General features: G+C 40.6%; 1 protein-coding gene across 9 annotated transcripts in view; it reads right to left on the bottom strand.

The window, feature by feature from the left end:
- NFX1 (nuclear transcription factor, X-box binding 1) overlaps positions 1-12796 on the bottom strand; it is a 79595-nt gene that overhangs the window by 23688 nt on the left and 43111 nt on the right. For 7 of the 9 annotated variants that reach the window (XR_014265341.1, XR_014265342.1, XR_014265343.1 and 4 more), the window contains exons 10-12: positions 11058-11155; positions 7147-7177; positions 1428-1510 (exon numbers count right to left, since the gene is read on the bottom strand). Coding sequence is in view for 6 of the 9 variants with exons in the window: in XM_082467552.1 (XP_082323678.1) it covers positions 1428-1510; positions 7147-7177; positions 11058-11155 (212 nt within the window). In the remaining 3 variants the exon portion in view is untranslated. The remainder of the gene's footprint in view (positions 1-1427; positions 1511-7146; positions 7178-11057; positions 11156-12796) is intronic. The other 2 variants (XM_082467550.1, XM_082467553.1) reach the window with 1 other exon arrangement.

Here is a 12796-nt window from a genome sequence, read left to right as displayed (position 1 = left end):
TGATTGATTGATTGATTGCATGCAGGATCTTAGTTCCCCGACCAGGCATCGAACCTGTGCCTCCGGCAGTGGAAGCACAGAATCCTAACCACTGGACTGCTAGGGAATTCCTGAGAGATTTATATATGTTTACAAAATTATCTCCATTTTATATTTTCCATAAACAAGATTAATAAAGAAGCTCTCCACAATTATAGATCGCATGATATCTGGAATTAGCTTCAAAATAATCAAAGGAGGGGGAGTAGGTGGGGATGTGAATGAAACAGGATTAGTTATGACCTGATCACTACTGAAGCTAGATGTTGGGCATATGGGACTCATACTTGTTATCTCTGCTTTTACATATGTTTGAAATATTCAGTAATAAGAGGAAGTCTTTAAACTTTCAAACACAGGTTTATAAATAAGTCTTGATACACAGAACAATTTCATCACTCTTCACACTGTCAACATAAATGCTAAAAATAACAATTGTGTATTATATATGTGTGTGTATATATGTACTACTTTACTATTGGTACTGTGTTACCTTGTTTACACACACACACACACACACACGATAACACAGTACCCACTGCCAGGTAGTGCTTCCTTTACTTAGTTCCACAGAAGTGAATACTTCAGATAACTGAAACTTGTTCTTTAAAAAATGCCACACTCGGGACTTCCCTGGTGGTCCAGTGGTAAAGAATCCTCCTTCCAATGCAGGGGACGCGGGTTCGATCCCTGGTCGGGGAAATAAGATCCCACATGCTGCGGGGCAACTAAGCCCATGTGCCACAACTACTGAGCTCGTGCACCTCAACTAGAGAGCCCGTGTGCTGCAAACTACAGAGCCCACAAGCTCTGGAACCTGTGCGCCACAACTAGAGAGAGAAAACCTGCATGCCACGACTAGAGAGAAGCCCGCGCGCCGCAACAAAAAGATCCTGCATGCCTCAACAAAGATCCCATGTGCCACAACTAAAACCCGACGCAGCCAAAAAAAAAAGAAAAGCATATCCAAGAATGGAGGACCCTCTTCTGGGAAAAAAAAAAGCCACACTCATTTTGCCTACTGATCTGACCCATGGAACATATGAAACTTGAAGCCTGAGTTGCTAAGGCCAAGCCAGTCTGTGTGCTGGGACAGCATACAGTCTCCTGCAGATGACTACATGCTCATCCAGTGGTCTTGAGCTCTGGGGCCTGAGGCCTTCTGTCTTTCTTCTTTCCCTTCCTCCATGTTGCCATCAGCTGACTTCTTGACCTGGCTGAGGCCTAAAAAGGCCCAGTCTGTCTCTCTGGGTAGCATTCTGACTGCTGCTCAGGGGCCTCTCCCAGTGATTTCCAAATCTGCGCTGCATTCTAGATGGCTGAGGCTTCCAGAAGCCCAGCCCCTAGATGAATGCAATCTGATAGTGCTTAATGATAGGTCCACTTACCACACAGCATATCTCGTTACATTTATGCCGTCCACATAACCGTTTCTTGTTACACCTCTTGTCACACATAAATGTAGCATCTGCTATGAACAATTAAGAAGAAAAACAAGTCAGAGGATATGAACATTCATTCAACAAATATTTGTGTGACTACAGGCTGAAGAAATACAAACGTAATAATGTAAATAAATTAGTTATGGTGAAAATGCATACTACTTAAATATCACTTTTCACTTGCCAGTCAAAAAACAGAAAATAGGAAGACTACCCAAGTGCCCACTGATAGATGAATGGATAAAGAAGATGTGGAATATATACAATGGAATATTACTCAGCCATTAAAAAAAGGAAAGAAATCTTGCCATTTGTGACAACATGGATGGGCCTAGAGGATATTATGCTAAGAGAAATAAGACAGACAGAGAATGACAAATACAGTATGATTTCACTTATATGTGGAATCTAAGAAACAAAACAAATGAACAAACATAACAAAACAGAAACAGTGTAGATACAGAGAACAAACAGGTGGTTGCCAGAGGAGAGGGGGGTGGGGGGAAAAAGAAACAGGTGAGAGGTACAAACTTCCAGTTGCAAAACCAATGATTCATGGGTATGAAATGCACAGTGTGGGGAATATAGTCAATAACTAAATAATATCTTTGTATGGCGACATAATGTAACTAGACTTATTGTGGTGATCATTTTGAAATGTATAGAAAAAAACACTATGCTGTGTAATAGGAACTAACATAGTGTTGTAGGTCAACTATACTTCAAAAACAAACAAACTCATAAAAAAGACATCATATTTGTGGTTATCAGAGGTGGGGGGTGGGGAGAGGGGGAACTGGAGGAGGGCAGTCAAAGGCACAAACTTCCAGTTACAAGATAAATAAGTATTAGGGATGTAATGTACAACATGATAAATATAATTAACATTGCTGTGTGTTATATATGAAAGTTGTTAAGAGAGTGAAGTAAGAGTTCTCATCACAGACAAAAATTTTTTTTCTATTTCTTTCATTTTCCATGTATATGAGATGATGAATGTTCACTAAACTTATTGTAATAATCATTTCATGATGTATGTAAGTCAAATTATTATGCTGGGACAGGAATAAAGACGCAGACATAGAGAATGGACTTGAGGACACGGGGAGGGGGAAGGGTAAGCTGGGACGAAGTGAGAGAGTGGCATGGACATATATACACTACCAAATGTAAAATAGATAGCTAGTGGGAAGCAGCTGCATAGCACAGGGAGATCAGCTCGGTGTTTTGTGACCACCTAGAGGGGTGGGATAGGGAGGATGGGAGGGAGACACAAGAAGGAGGAGATATGGGGATATATGTATATGTATAGCTGATTCACTTTATTATAAACCAGAAACTAACAAACCATGGTAAAGCAATTATACCCCAATAAAGATGTTAAAAACAAACAAAAAATTATTATGCTGTACACTTTAAGCTTATATAGTGCTATATGTCAATTATATCTCAATAAAACTGGAAGAAGAGGGGGTTTCCCTGGTGGCGCAGGGGTTAAGAACCCGCATGCCAATGCAGGGGACACGGGTTCGAGCCCTGGTCCGGGAAGATCCCATATGCTGCGGAGCAACTAACCCCGTGCACCACAACTACTGAGCCTGTGTGCCACAACTACTGAAGCCCACGCACCTACAGCCCGTGCTCCGCAACAAGAGAAGCCACCGCAATGAGAAGCCCGTGCACTGCAACGAAGAGTAGCCCCCGCTCACCTCAACTATAGAAGGCCCGCGCATAGCAACAAAGACCCAACGCAGCCAAAAAAAAAAAACACTGGAAGAAGAAAAGGAAATAGGAAGACTGATTAATGTATGGAACAGGTGAAGGTGTGGAGAAAAAGGCACACACACTTAGTGAATGGGAGAATAAACTTTTGGAGTACATATGTATCTATCAAAAATTTAAGTGGTAATTCCATTTTAAGTAATGCTTCCTACAGATACACTTTCAAAAGTAGCTAGGACACCAAAAGCACAAGCAACAAAAGAAAAATAAATTAAATTTGATCAAAATTAAAAGCTTTTGTGCATCAAAGGACACCATCAAGAAAAGGCAACAACATAATGGGAGAAAATATTTGCAGATCAGTTATCTCATAAGTGTCTAGGATCCAAAATTTATAAAGAACTCTTTCAACTCAGTAACAAAACAACAACCCAATTAAAAAATGGTAAAGGAATAGACTTTTCCAAAGAAGATATACAAATGGCCAAGTACATGAAAAAATGCCCAACATCATTAGTTATTAGAGAATGCAAATCAAAACCACAATGATTTATCATTTCATACCCACTGAGGATGGCAATAACAGTAATAATAATAATAGTAGTAATAAAAAACAGAAAATAACAAGTGTTGGAGAGGATGTGGAGAAAATGAAACCCTCATACATTACTGGTGGGACTTTAAAATAGTGTAGCTACTGTATAAAACAATGTGGCAGTTCTTTTAAAAAACTTCTACCTAGGGCTTCCCTGGTGGCGCAGTGGTTGAGAATCTGCCTGCCAATGCAGGGGACACGAGTTCGAGCCCTGGTCTGGGAAGATCCCACATGCCGCAGAGCGGCTGGGCCCATGAGCCACAATTACTGAGCCTGCGCGTCTGGAGCCTGTGCTCCGCAACAAGAGAGGCCGCGATAGTGAGAGGCCCGCGCACCGCGATGAAGAGTGGCCCCCACTTGCCGCAACTAGAGAAAGCCCTCGCACAGTAACGAAGACCCAACACAGCCATAAATAAATAAATAAATAAATAAAAATTAAAAAAAAAAATTCTACCTATAACCAACATATAATCCAGCAATTCCATTTCTAGGTACATAACCAAAAGAATTTACAACAGGTTCTCAGATAAAAGCTTGTGTACAAATATTCATAGCAGCACTGGTTGCAATAGTCAAAAGAAGGAGACAAACCAAATGTCCATCAACAGATGAATGGATAAACAAACTGTGGTATATATATACAACAGAATATTATTCAGTCATAAAGAGGAATGAAGTACTGATGCGTGCTACAAGGTGGATGAACCTTAAAAACATGCTAAATGAAAGAAGCCAGAGACAAAAGGTTACATATTATATGATTTCATTTATATGAAATACTCAGAATAATTAAATCTACAGAGACAGGAAGCAGATTAGTGGTTGCCAGGGCTGGTGGGGAAGGGTGAGTGGGGAGCGAAAACTTAGTAAACAAAGGGTTTCCTTTTGGGATGATGAACCCATTTTACAATTGATAGAGGTGATGGTTTTACAACACTGTGAAGGTACTAAATGCCACTGAATTGTACACTTTAAAATGTTTCACTGGGGACTTCCCTGGTGGTGCAGTGGTTGGGAATCCACCTGCCAATGCAGGGGACACGGGTTCGAGCTCTGGTCTGGGAAGATCCCACATGCCACCGAGCAACTAAGCCTGTGCGCCAGAACTACTGAGCCTGTGCTCTGGAGCCCGCGAGCCACAACTACTGAGCCTGCATGCCACAACTACTGCAGCCTGTGTGCCTAGAGCCTGTGCTCTGCAACAAAGAGAGGCCACCACAATGAGAAGCCCGCACACCGCAACAAAGAGTAGCCCCCGCTCGCCGCAACTAGAGAAAGCCCGCGCACAGCAACAAAGACACAAAGCAGCCAAAAAGTAAATAAATTTATTAAAAAAAAGAAAAAACAAAACAAAACAAAAAAATGTTTCATTGTATGTTCTGTGAATATTATCTCAATAAAGGTGCTGAAGGCGCTGAAGTGTTTACCGGTGAAATAACGTTTGGGATTTGTTTTCAAAGTACTTCAGTGAAAATTAAAAATAGGAAAAAGAGGGATGGATGAAGAAAGAAGATGGGCAAAATGCTGATAACTGTTGATGACTGGTGATAGGTACACAGAGATTCACTATACTAGTCTCTCTACTTTCACATATGATTGAAAATTTTCATTGTAAGCTAAAAAATTAACAAGGTGGTTACAGCGTTATCTGTAATGGGGAAAAATTGGAGACAACCTAAACGACCAACAAAAGAGCAATGGTGAACTATACTATGGCATATCCACATAAAGAATGTTCTCAAGAGGGAGAGCTATACACACTGACATGGAAAAATGTCTTTGATATATTACTGAGGGGAAAAAAACAAGTTCCAGAAAGTATGTGTAGTAAGAACCTAAGTTTAGCGGAAAAACAAAACCATACTAGCACATGTATACACCTGTATGAATACAGAAAAAGATCTGGACCCATACCCAACAAACTAATGATGTGGTTTTATCAGGGGAATGGAACTAGGAGGGGAAAATGGGGTGAGGGTGTATTTCTACTTTTTACGTTATATTATTTTATCAATTTTTTAATTATTAAAAATTATGTACTAATATAGTAAGTTTTCCAAATTATATTTTTTAATTACCAAAATTTTGACTGTGGTTTTGAGGAAGATATTTCTGGTTATGTCAAATATTCAGATATTTGAGGCAGATACTCAGCCATTCTCCACCTTCCTCAGGCTAACAGAGCCTTAATTTTGTTCAGAAACTGGGCACCCACGTGTTCCTCCATTACAGGAGTGAATGCTGAACAGTGTAGCCTGTCATGGTAATTCCATTCCCCTTGTTAGTGAAGGGTTTGGGCAGGAACATGTGATAAAAAGCATACTGAGGGTCTTTCAGAACTGTCTTCCTTGTTCTCAAGAAGGAGGAGAAGAATCGCTCCTTCTTTTCTTTAGATGTTGCTGGGAGATGACTCAATGCATGAAATTGCTGTAGCTAACTAATACCCATGAGGGGAAAACCAAGAAAATCACAGGAAGCTGGACTGGAGTCCTAGAATCACTGGGTTTGTAATTAACCAACCTTGGACTTGTTCTGCCTCCAGATTTCCTGTTACGAGAGACAGTAAACCTCCTTAGAGCTAAAGTCATTTTTCCTTGGGTTTTTTGATACCTGTAGCCAGAAGCACCTTAACCAATACAGCTTTCTTTCTGACCAGAATAAGAGCTTTTATTTTGTATAAGTTTATCTTCTATCACTTTTCCAAAACAGTTTTAAGGTGGTTTAAACAAAGACTATGTGACGGTTGGTAAAACAAGGACAGAACCATAATAAAGTGGAGTATCAGGATCAAGGACAAAGGAAGAAACAATATTCTAGGCCTAAACGTTAAGAAGGCTGCTGGCTGAGTCCCCCTGTTCTAGGTATCCAACAGTCCTATCAAGCCATAAGGGGATCAAGCATCAGAGTCAGTTTTTACAAAGTTTGCTTCATTAGATATTATTTTCCTTCCCTTCCCACACCAACATTTTATTATGAAAAATTTCAAACATATAAAAAAGTTGAAACAAGTTTATAGTGAACACCTATATATGCCCACTAACTAGACTCTACCAGTAGTTGCTTTTACTCATAACTCTCTATTCTTCCATCCAACTATCAGTTTATCTTAATTTTGGATGCTTTTCAAAGTAAGCTGCATACATGAATACACTTCCCCTGTATTTTACAGCATTTCATTAACTAGAATTCAATTTATGGTTCTTTTTTTTTCTTTTGAGGTAAAAGTTACATACAGTTAAATGCACAAAGTACCTTCACTGAATTCTGACATATAACCCATCCCCCTGTCAAGATGTAAAAAATTACCTTCACCCCAGAAAGTTACCTCATGCCCCTTCCCAGTCATACCTTCGCTTTTGAGACTGGTACATGGAAGCTCCTATGGAGAAAGAAAAGGGAATAGTAACTACTTTAGGAATAAATGAAACAACACAACTGCTGCATAATGTTAAATGTAACATGCCTATCCCAAATACCCAGTACTTCTCTGGCAGTCGCTTATTCACCAACTTCACCTATCGGGAGCTACGTTTGCCCAGTCCCTGTAAGCTTTACTCCCAACAGGGCCCCAGGTCTAATGACTTTTCATGCAAATATAACGTTCTTTGTGGTCTGACCTCTAAACTCACAGCAGATTACGTATTATAAAACCTGAATGAAAGAAGGACTGACTGCTAAAGGTATGCAAAGCAAAGAGAAATAACTGTCTGGCAAGGGTACAGACAGAAAAAGCCATAAAAAGCAGATATAAGAATTGAAAATATGCAACAATCAGTACCATCTGATGCAGGGACAAACAGCTCTACATACTCAAGAGTATCCCTGGCAATGCAGCTGAACTGTAGCAGAGTGGAATACAGAAGTCCTTTGCCATTCAAAGTTTTGCTACCCTGGTTTCAATCATGTGTGAATGGCCTCAAAGGTCTATCACATGTAATTCTGCTGATACATGTTCCTGAATAACATGCGTGGGGAGGCTGCTGTGTGAAGGGCCAGTCACTTGGGAGAGAGTGAGCCTGGATGGCTGCCCAGCATCTACATCTGAATTTGGCTTTGATGTCATGGACAGGTTGCTATGTACTCAGAAATAAGCAAAATGATAAAAACATTTCTTCTCAGTGAAAATGACCCTGAAAAAGGGGGGCAGCTGCTGGAGTTGATAACAGACGTGAAGATGTCTAAGAAATTGAAGCTTCTTGGCTAGAAAAATGTTTTCGGTAAATCAATGAGTTGGCTCGGTTCTATGACATGAAAAAATTCCCCATATGCTCTCTAGAGATACAAAGCAAAAGTGACTCATGAAATTGCTTGAGTGAGTGCTCCAGTTAATACAAACACTGGATTGTACACAGGAAATGCTGGGAGTTTGGGGGTTTTGAGCACAAGCCACCATTCTCCTTGCTTGGCCCTACGATAAACCTTTCTCTGCTCCAAACCCTGAAGTTTTATTCGTTTGGCCTCACTGTGCGTCAGGCGCATGAACTTGTGTTCGGTAACAATTTTGGCGAAGCCAGCCCAGGGGTCTGTGCTCGTGCCGGGTCGACCTTGGCCAGAGGCAGCCCCTTCCCTGAGTGCCCAGCAGCTAGCTGCCGGAGCGCATTCATTCCAGGGAACTGGAAGGGACTCTCCCTGACAGGCGCCAGCCACCCCACAACATGAGGCTGTTTGGAGTTGAGAAAAAAAAAAGAAAAAGAAAAAGAAATGACATGCTGGAGTGGTATGTACACCTGCAGGGAAAGACAGAACTCCCATAAATCCCTATACTAAATATGAATTACCAATAAAAACTTAAATACAGGGTTCTTTGTTAATAGGTAGTAAGATACAGCAAACATTTCTCAGACTCCTACCAAAGTGATTAAAAGAGAAGAACTTCTGAAGCTTTAAGAAATAAGTTTCTACTTATCTAGAAAACTCACTTCCATGGAAAAGCCCCATTCCATTACAAAAGATATTTCAGGAAAAATCTGGCTGAAAAATGAGGTAATTATCAGTGTTTCAAAGAGATCTTTCACTTTGTCAAATTGTTTAACAGAATTCATATTGATAGTGAGCTCCTCCAGCAATTTTAGAATAAGATTTTATTTGCAAAAAAAATTCAATTTACAAATAGCTTTTCAAGAATACACTCACTGCCATGGGATCCACTATTAGGGGGAGTGAGGACAGAGAGTGAATGAGAAGCAAAAAAGCACAGAGACAGAGAAAGGGATTGTTGGGGAGAAAGAAGCAAACTGACAGTTGTGTATCCCAACCCTGTTTGTAATTCTTGGTCACAAAGAGCACCTCCAGGCATTACTAAATTTATGATTACTAAATCAGAGTATCTCACAGTCTTCAAGCTGGTATTTACAAAGCATAAAATGGTCCTGTACCTGACATTCAAAATACCTTTACTGTCCTATGTATTCTGTGATTTCATTCAGAAAAAAACCCCACACATCCTCATACAACTTTTGTCACATGTAAATTGCACTACTTTGACAATTTTTTCTTTAATTCTGAAGCTTACTTATTAAGCTAGCTCCCAATTTATGGACAATATCCTCAGAATCATTTGCAAGTCAGCTGCTACCCAGACCTTGGGCTGTATTTAACAAATAGAATCAACTACTCAGAATTCTGTCTCTACCCAGGCCTGTGTTCTGCTGGGACAGGTGCCGATATGCACTGAAATGACCAGAAGTACATCAGAGAGCAGGACAGATCAACATTCAGTATGTTCCCCAAGTTGGATTACCTACAGACTTCAGAGGAAAGCTTCTTGCCTCTTCTGGTTACAGACATAGAAATGGGCACTAATTCCAAAATGGTAAGATGACTTTTTATAATACATAGTCCAATGAAGTTTGTCCCAGGCAGAAAGCAGAGGTTGACAAAACAGTTGTATAGTGAAAAATTAACACTATCTGAAGAGAGGTCTGGCCTTTGCCATTGGCTTCTGGGAGATAATCTTGGAATATCATGCCTAATGGGAGTGTCATTGTTTCCCTGGAGCCTTGGGTCACCAGAGAGTCTAACATGATTTAGGGTGCAGGCTGGCCACATCGAAAGACCAATGATGTGATTTAGGGCATGGGCTTTGGGTCACACAGTGTTAGTAGACTTTGGAGGGACTGGAGGCTGAGATCAGCTACATGGGCAGTCAACCATGCCTACATGATGCAGCCCCAATAAAAACTGACCACCCACTCTCCGGTGGGTGAGCTTCCTTGGTTGGCAATACTCCACGCATACAATCACACACTGGTGCTGAGAAAGTAACGCTGTTCCAACTCCATGGGGAGAGGACAACTGGAAGCTTCGTATTTGGTACTTTCTTGCATTCTGCCCTACATGCTTCTTCCTTTGGTTGATTTTAATCTGTATCCTTTCCCTGTAGTAAATTGTAATCAAGAGTATAACAGTTTTCAATGAGTTCTGTGAGTTCTTCTAGCGAATAATCAAATCTTGAGGGTAGCCTTGGGGACCACTGGATTGCAGTTGGTATCAGAGGTGAGGGCAGTCATGTGGACTGTTCTAATTCAGCAATTGTCTGAACTCCTGCAGTGGGTGTCAGAAGTGAGGGCGACCTTGTGGACTGTGTTCCCTCTAATTTAGTAAGCTAACTGCTTGCAACGGTGCTATTGTTCTTCTCTTCTGGCATCTAGCATTATCACACTTGTATTTGGTCAAGCTACTTGTATATGTGCCCTAAGCCTATTATTGGCCTCTGAGGCTTGCGTGCCATACCCCTTCATACCTATCCTACAACTGGTCCATAGTAGATATCGGTATACATTGGCTGGATTGGATGAATCATACACAGTATTAACAGAAATAAGCCTGAGGCTTTTTTGATTCCTTCCCTCCCACAATCACCAATTTAAAAGGCAGTGGCGCAGTGGTTAAGAATCCACCTGCCAATACAGGGGACACAGGTTCGAGCCCTGGTCAGGGAAGATCCTGCATGCCGTGGAGCAACTAAGCCCGTGTGCCACAGCTACTGAGCCTGCGCTCTAGAGCCCGCTCGCCACAACTACTGAGCCTGCTCGCCACAACTACTGAAGCCTACGTGCCTAGAGCCCATGCTCTGCAACAAGAGAAGCCACTGCAACGAGAAGCCCGTGCACCGCAGTGAAGAGTAGCCCCCGCTCGCTGCAACTAGAGAAAGCCCGCACACAGCAAAGAAGACCCAATGCAGCCATAAGTAAACAAACAAACAAACAAATAAGTAAAAGGCATTGGTGGCAACAACTCTAGCATTCTGTAGGATTTACCTTTGTTCTGAAAGAGCATCTGCAGGAAATAACTGATGTGCGAGAGCATGGTCCACAGTCTCCTTCATGGCAGCGCTTTTCACAAGTATGAATGAAATCTTTAATAAAAATGAAAAGAGCTGGGAATGAAAATTGCAACTACTCATTTTCAGACTCCCAAATTAACTAGCCACAACGGTCTTCCACCTCTGTTCCCTGCAACTCCATCACCAGAGTTGAGGGAAGAAGGATGCTATCAATGCCTCTTCCCCTATCTTCCCTTCACCTGGCAGGCTGAGCCTTTTCCAGCAAGGACAGGCCCCAGCATTAGTCACAGCAAGATGCTCTGGAGCACAAGATGCTCTGCCTAAGTCAAGGAACAGATCTTCTGACTCTTTATTTAGACCTCAAGTCTCCAGGTTAGACTCGGATCTCCTTAAAATTGTAGCCATGGGTGACTTGCTGAAGTACTCTTGACTCCGAAAATCACCTGGGGATCATAAGTAACCAGAAACCATTATCCATAATCTCACTAAGCTCTATGAGCGTTTGGTGATAGGTGGCCTGCTAGTCATTCTGCTAAGCTAGATTTTAGGACAAGTCCTGGTTCAAGGACCCCATCAGGGATCATCCATAGTCTTTCTCAACGGCTGCTGTTTACATGATGTATTTGTTCCATCCTTTTACTTTCAGCCTAACTGTACCTTTGACTCTAAAGTCTGTTTCCCAAAGATGGCATATAGTTGGATCTTTTTAAAAAATTCATTTTGACAATCTCTGGTTTTTGTTTAATTCACTGACGGTAATGTTAGTATTGATATAGTTGGATTTATGTCTGCCATTTTACTTTTAGTTTTCTTTACATCTCATGTCTTTTTTGTTAACTTAATTCTCCTTCATTGCTTTCTTTTGCATTAAGTGAATATTTTCCAGTGTAACATTTTTTCCTGGTAATGGCATGTTCCATTATGTTTTGAGTTATCTTCCTAATGGCTGCTCTAGGGTTTATCAAATGCATCTTATTAGAATCTACTTCAGATTTGTACCAACCTAACTCCAGTGAGATACAGAAGTCTTACACCCATATAGCTCTATTTTCTCTTCTCTTTTGTGCTTTTATTGTTATACATATTACATTTATATGTGTTACAAATTCAACAGTACAATGTTAAAATTATTGCTTTATGTTATGCCTATTAAAGAAGTTGACAAAAGAAAGGAGAGCAAGTATGCATTTATAACTTATGTTTATCTTATTTACCATTACTGGTTTTCTTCATTTGTTGCTACAGATCTGAGTTACCATCTGGTATCATTTCCTTACTCCAGTACAACTTTGACCCCACCGACCTCCTTTGTGCTGTTACTGTCAGATACATTTCTATATACTGTAGGCCTAACAATACAATTATATGCATATTTTATACAATCACTTTTTAAATCAGTTGCAAGAAGAAGAAATATGCACTTATACTTTCTTTTATAATTATGTAATTACCTTTACTCTTTGCTTTTTCTTGTGGATTTAAATTTACATGTGGGTTTACTTGGTATCAGCCTGAAGACCTCCCTTTAGTATTTACTGTAAAGTACATCTGCTAGCAGAGAACTCTGTTTTTCTCTTTTTTGAAAGACTTTTCCTGGACATAAGATTCTTGGTTGGTAATTTTTTTCTTTCAGCACTCTGAATAGGTCATCCCACTGCCTTCCTGTTGCGATGCAGTGTTCTCCACTGCTTCTGATGAGGAGTCAGCTGTGAA

This window comes from Balaenoptera physalus, assembly GCF_965194825.1.
Source record: "Balaenoptera physalus genome assembly, chromosome: 7".
Classification (NCBI taxonomy): Eukaryota; Metazoa; Chordata; class Mammalia; order Artiodactyla; family Balaenopteridae; genus Balaenoptera; species Balaenoptera physalus.
Note: the sequence above shows the minus strand (reverse complement) of the source record. Positions and strands in the feature narration are given on the sequence as shown.